We start from the raw sequence: 7500 nt of genomic DNA on the forward strand, positions 1-7500 counted from the left end.
ACTGAAATATGTGCAAACTGGCATAAGTGCAAAGCAGTTGCAAACACTGAATCAAGTGCAAACTGGCATAATTATGAATTGGAATAGATGTAAAGAATAAATTAGCAATCATTGGCATAAGTGCAAATTGGCATAATTGCAAACTGGCATAAGCATTAAGCATCTACAAAATTTGGCATTAGTAAGATCTGGCATAAGTGCAAATTGCAAATAGAGATATAAGTACGAATTTTGAATTTAGATTTGAAATAGATTGTTTATGATGCCCAGAATACCGATAAGCTCACAATAATGCAATAAAATGGAAATCCTAATAGATAAACATATCATAAGATATATTATATTAGATCTACAATCCGATAAAACTTTTGTTGAAAAATAATTTTATGAATTATATTAGTTGTTTTGTTATTGCAATTGAGAATAGAAAGGCTTCAATGAAATTTAAATCCACCAAATTATTATTAAAAGTCAGATCAAAAATTTATTTACCACATAACAACGCAGCATGTATATAATGTCTCTTTATTACAGCAAGTAATTGCATAAACTGATGTTAAGCAAAGGAGTTCCTCAAATAAGATCTAAAATTTGTTTAAAAAAACGTTTTCTTAAACGATTCTTGACGCTCTCAATAGATCAGAGATGAGCGTTCAAAGTACATATTTTTAGAAATTGATAATAAGCTGTCTTTCGAGTTAAAGTTTTTTATATCCAAATTTCTATAAAGATACAGTTCAGATAATAATTTACTCACAGATCCTTACCTCTTGTAGGATATAACCTAGCTATTCATATTTAAAAATCAGAATAAGAAAAAATTTAGTTGAATACTTTGGTAGATAAGTATTTAGCATTTTAATGAAGAATAAATTATGCAAAAAGCTGGCAAGGTTGACTTAAGTGAAAAAGACTTATAATTTTGCGGACCCGAAAAATTGTAAATAAATTAAAAATTTCCTTTAAAAAGTCTAACTGTGGAACAAATAAAAAAAAATCATATAAGGCGATCTATTCTGTATTATGATGCGTTTTTTACTATTTAGAATTAACAATAACAAGTTAGGCTTAACAATAACAAAGTCAAACAAAGCGCTAAAACAAAATGAGGTGCTATTTGGCAAAATCGGTTCAAGATATTGATGTTTATCTTATATTTTAAAATAATGTTACGTTAATTTTATCAAGATATTTAAGGAAGTGACTTCTTTAAATATCTTGATAATCAACCGTCTAGATCATCTTTTAGATCATACTCTTTATTTTTGGGTTTGCTCATTATTCAAAGGAGCTTTTAAACTTGCATAAAATCAAGTTTACAATAAGAACAAATTTTTTCAGAAAAGATTTTATGAATGGGTCTTTAAACTCCACCAATTAAATATTACACGTTTATTAAAAACATATTCTAGTATTTTAACTGTATGTTTGAAAGATGCAATAATAGTGAAGTATGTTTCAAAGATGCAATAATAATGTAAAAACTAAATAAAGTTGTGTAACTTTTACTTAAAACAAATCATAAAACGATCAAAACAATTAAACTATATACGTAAATGGTTGAACTATATAAGTAGTTTAATAGTTTTACTAGGTAGTAAAATTATTAAACTACTAAGTAGTTTAATAATTTTAATAGGTTGATTAACTTTTTAGCCTCCTGAAACTTCTAAAGATTGACAAAGCACTTTTGATACCCCAATTACTTTTTACAATTACAATTTTTTTTTTTTTAAGATAAAAAATATATACATACATATTTAATTGCTTGAAAAAACAATCAAGTCTTGCCTTATTTATAATTAAACAGTTATGGTACTTTTTTTTAAAGGTACAACTTTTGTATTTTGTTAATTTATAAGAAATAATGTTTTTATAAGAATTGTGGCTATTAAAATTTTCACACCTAAACATTATTACAGCTTTGATAATGACATTGTTAAAAATTTTTTTTTTCCATAGCGTATTTTAAAGTACAGTGTTTCAATTAAAATTAATTTTAAATCGCGTTTAGAAACATTTAATCTTAAAAAACAAAAATAAAAAAGATTATACATCTTTATTATTTATTTCGTAAAGCAATTTTTATTTTAAAGCAATTCTGTTTCTTAAACATTACTTAATTTTTTAATTTTTAATTTTTTTTTTGTACTTAATGTAATATTTTTAAATGTTATTCTGCTTGACTTTGTTCAAGATTTAATATCAAGATTTTTAGTATTATTATTGGTTTGAAGTCATGGCCTACTGGTATTATATGGCCTGATTTGTTGCATTTTCTGTAAAAAGTCCAGTTTATTTTATAAAAATGGTTGAGGAATACCTGAGATTATCATCATGTAATTACATTATGCTATACAATATTTTTTGCTAACTGATTCCCTGTTTCTGTATATTCCAATAATATATGAAATACAGAAATAGGCTTTCAAATAGCTATGTATTAAAATGCTACTAAAACAAACTTACATATTGCAAAAACTACTTACAACTCTTATCAGGAAATAAAAATAAAGGTTTGTAATTTTATATGTATAGATTATTAAGGATTTGAGAAAAAAATTTTTATTAGCACTAGCTATCAGTTCTTTGTCTTTTTTTAAACTCTTATACCTGATCTTTTCTTACAGAATATGTAGTTTCTTTTTATAAATTACTATAAAAAATAATAATGACAATTCGAGATCCATATTTAATTCCCCATTCGGTGATTCTTGCATGTAAAATCAACACTGCTATAATAAATCTTAAAAATTTGTTCTGCAAAATTTTTGATTGATAAAGAATAACTGCAATGTTTGATTAGAATAGGAGAAACAAAATCAGACAATGATTGACTTGGACGTATAAGTCCACCTCTGGATAATATTTTCAGATATTCGTTATGAAGAACATCTTGGTCTGTAGAAACATTTTTTGACCACAAGATAGACATTTAAATCTTTTTTTTAATTTTTTAGCAATGTAGCCTGCTCTAGTAACATCAACTTCCATGCTATCTTCAGAAAGCTGACACTCTAATATCTCTAAAGACAACAATGCAATATCTTTCATAATGTTTTCTAAAGTAGAGTATTCAAATGTTTGATAAATATTTTCATCCCAGAAATTAATATCTTCCTTTAGAAGACTTCTTACTGCCAAAATCTTTTCACTGTTGCAAACTTCTAAAAGACTTACAAGAAATCGACCACCGCTCATTTGTCTATACTTACTAAAGCGTAGCTCTAAAGGATCACTTTGTAACCTGGAAGTAAGAACAAATGTAAAGCTTTCTTCAAACAAATCATCAATAAGAGATGCAGTTGCACATAATGTTGTGATAAGAGCATAAGAAGTTTGTTTGGTTAAAGTAAAATATTCAAATGTTGACCAAATTTCAATCCAATTTGCAATTTCTCTATAAAATGTGGGTTTTTTAAATCTTTTTTTACAGCAGCATTGCCGAGCTGATTGGATGTATTGAACATCTGCTTTGAATTAAGTGTGATAACTAACTTATGAAACAATGATAAAAATTGGGCTGCATCATTTATTTCAGGAAAATAACTTAGTATAGCAGCTGTAGTTGTTTCATCAAGAATCGCTAATGCAAGATTAAGATATTGATTATTGTTTCCAGGATGAGTGACCTGATAATTAATTTTCCTTGCTTTTTTCAAGTTTCCATTTAATAGTTGGTCTTTTTCATAAACTTTATGAATCCCAAAATAAATCTCAAGTAATTAAACCAGCTATAGCTTCAACTTTGTCTCTAAAGAAATCAAACGAAAAAGAATGAAAAACAAATTTTTTTCCATTCAACAAGTTATTTCTAACATTTTTTATTAGGATTATATCATACAATAGATATGTTTTTAAAACTCCAATATATATTTTCTTCACCAATATATTTCCCAATTTGATATTGGGCTGCTTTTTGCAGATACATTTCATCCACAAGAAGCACACAATTAATTGATACACAATGTTTTTGTAATGAAACTGTTATAGCTTTATACGCATTTATATCATTTATATTTTAAGGTAATTGTTCTAACAATAACTTATAAGACGGTGCTGAAGTGTGACGTAAAATTAGTGCATAATGTATAATGAATGCAGAATATGGAGGTCTGCCTTAAGGAGAATAGTATCTAATTTCATTTAACTCTGTCAAAATTGAATTCATACCATTGGCTTTATTTCTAATATAGACATGAAAATTTTCTAACATACTTCAGTTTGTTAATTTGCAATTATGACCACTACAAAACCATTCAGGTAAAAAAATATGAAAGCCTTTATAAGACAATGAAACATAAAGATCTTTATTTACAGTTATTGACTCAAAAACAGTTGGCACGCCTGATTTCTCATTAAAACATAGTTTTAATAAACAACACTATCATGAATTTTTTAAATGTAAAGCCTGGCGGAGAATGTTGTTCTGTCAAAGAATCAAGATTAATTATTTATCAACACTTTGAAAATCTTTAAACTCATCTTTTCCTAAATATCTCAAAGTTAGTTCTTTTCAGGGCAACTTTAGAACCCTTAGAGTCGATGATCCACTTATTTCATCGGTTTGAATAGTTGGAACTGGAGGAAGATTCCATTTCAAAGTGCATCTTTATCCGTAATTAATAAATTTCACAATTCACAAAATAGCTGAATTTTGATGGAACCCAATCTTTTTTATTAACAAAGTATATCCATCGTTCTTGCAAATTCAAATTAAAAGTTTTACAGTTTGTAACAACACATTTATTAACCATTTTATTACTAAAACGAATCAAAAAAATGTAACAGTTATATTTAAATATAAAGTTCACTTACATTATTATTGGAATTATATCCACTTGAATAACATTGCATAAAAAAGCAGTTCGACTATATACAGTAATAATAATAGACTGTCTGTGTGTCTTTTTCAATATTCCACTCTCTAATGGAATATAATGAAACAGGCAATCAGTCAGAATACATTCACATATTAATCAGTTCAGAATACATTACATATTAATCAACTATAAAAGCATGAACCGATGCATGCAAGCAAATATTTATATAGTAAGTGTTACAATATTATAATTCAATATTTTATTCAACATCTTTGTATAATATTCACTGGTAAATATATTGTTATTGTTGTTGTTGTTAATAAAACCTTTCATACATAATTTAAAATTTAAAAATAAGCTGTAAAAAAACTGGCCTCTTAATGTTTTACGGAAAGTGCAACAAATCAGGCCATATAATAACAGTAGGCCATGTTGAAGTATATTGGGGTTCCTTTCTGTATCAATTTCATTATACCCAATATCAGATATAAATAGGTTACCTTTTCTCTTACCTATGGCTTGTTGCTGGTCAAAGTTAATTATCAAACGAGTCTTGTCATAGTTATTTAGTTAAAACATACTGGGACCAATTTATAAAAGGTATTTAGCTATATTAATAACAAATTTGACAATGGCATTGACCCATTTATATGTTTGCTAAAACTAACATATAATAACTATAGTTAGATTTTTGGGTCATTGGTGTTTTAAAAGTTAAATGGTCTTTTTAAAAAAGTTGGCATTAATTTTATTCTGTTAAAAAGCTGAACATCTTGACATTTTTTATAAATATCTAAAGCATCTAATTTGGTAATTTATTATTGTTGTTCTTATTATGGAAAAAATATAACAAAATTTATAAGCTGTAGTTTTTTCTTGAATAAAGTTTGTTTCAATGCACAATACTGATAGAGCAGATCATAATTATTTAAATGTTTTTACAAAATATTGTCATATTTAATTAAAATTTTTTAGTTTTAAACATGATTTAAAGAACTTCAAACTTTTTAAAATATTACGCTAATAAGAAAAATCAAAATTATATAACACTTGATAAATACAAAATGAGTCACCTTTTTTACCAAACCTCTTAGGCAAAAAAAGCACACTTAATTCTAATTGTTAATGTTAAATAAAACAATATTACCTTTCATAGCGGAAAATTTAGTAGAATTTTCTGGTGATATTAAAGTTTCTAAATGATACAAAACTTACAACAAATATAAATAATAAGCTTATATATATATATATATATATATATATTTTTTTTTTTATACATCTTCGCTTCCAACAAGGCTGCAAGCAGCCACTAATTAAAGTTGAAAGTTACTGAAAGAGAAAAGATGAAGATTGAAGAGCAAGATAACGATTGACGGACATCATAAAAGATTGCAAATTATATGAATCAGGAAAGCAAGATAAAGGAAGCGAATTCCAAAGAGCTGATGTTCGAGGAAAAAAACTAGACGAATAAGCGTTTTTGGAGCACTTAGGAACAGTCACAGAAAAAGGATGACACTTAATTGAATGACGATTAACACGAGAATAAATTATAGTAGGTGGCACAAGAGATGCTAGCTCTTTAGAGCAATGCCCATTATAGTATTTATAGAAAAGAGAAGAGAAGCAACATTACGATGATGTGATAATGATTGGAGGTTGGCAGCAAGAGCAGGTCCAACTATGTTTACAATGCGTTTTTGCAACTTGCCTAAAAGAGAAAGGGCATCGTTAGAAGATCTGCCCCAGATATGGCAACAGTATTCCATACAAGGCCGAATTTGAGATTTATAGAGATAGAGAATAGAATCCGAAGAAAGTGTCGAGCTCGATAAAGAGATGCAACCTTAGCAAATGCTAATATTGCAACTGATTTGATATATGGTTTCCAAGAAAGATTGGAAGTAAGAGTTAATCCTAAAAGATGAAGAATAGATGACTCATCGAGTTCATCACCGTTCATAACTATAGGAAGATCTAAGTTATTGCGATAACGATTGGCTTAAAAAAATGAGTTTTATCTGTATTAAAGTTCACCAGCCACTGTGAGCCCCATGCTTTAGCAAAAGTGAGATCCTTTTCAAGCTCAAATTAGAGGGTGATGGTTTCTTATCACGACAAGAATAAATGGTAGTATCATCAGCAAACAATGCCACCTTAGATGTGAGAATATCTGGAAGATCGTTAATGTAAATTAAAAAGAGTATAGGGTCAAGGATAGAACCTTGAGGAACCCTTGAAGTTACAGAATAAGAAGAAGAGTGTTGTCCATCGAGGACAACAATTATGCTACGATTGGAAAGGAAATATTCAATGATCTTGCCGGATACACCATAAGAAGAAAGCTTATGGAGAAGACCAGCATGCCAAACTTTATCAAAAGCTTTTAAAATGTCAAGAGCGATGGCCTAAACCTCTCCACCTTTATCTAATGCACGATAAAACCTGTCAGTTATTACTGTTAGCAAATCAGCTATAGAATGAGAAGATTGAAATCCATATTGATGGTCAGAAAGTAAGTTATTAGATTCAAGATGAGAAATTAAGTGTTTGTTAATTAAAGTTTCAAAAACCTTGCTTATGATAGGAAGAAGACTTATGGGACGGTGGTTAGATGAATCAGATCGTTCTCCAGAATTTTTAAAGATAAGAATAACAGATGCTGCTTTCCAGCAGG

General features: G+C 28.0%; 1 protein-coding gene across 1 annotated transcript in view; it reads right to left on the reverse strand.

The window, feature by feature from the left end:
* Positions 1-7500, reverse strand: part of LOC136076435 (uncharacterized) — a 57380-nt gene that overhangs the window by 21237 nt on the left and 28643 nt on the right. Inside the window, exon 4 of the mRNA XM_065789824.1 lies at positions 5971-6018. Within this exon, the coding sequence (XP_065645896.1) occupies positions 5971-5977 (7 nt within the window). The 5' untranslated portion in view covers positions 5978-6018. The remainder of the gene's footprint in view (positions 1-5970; positions 6019-7500) is intronic.

This window comes from Hydra vulgaris, chromosome 02, assembly GCF_038396675.1.
Source record: "Hydra vulgaris chromosome 02, alternate assembly HydraT2T_AEP".
NCBI lineage: Eukaryota > Metazoa > Cnidaria > Hydrozoa > Anthoathecata > Hydridae > Hydra > Hydra vulgaris.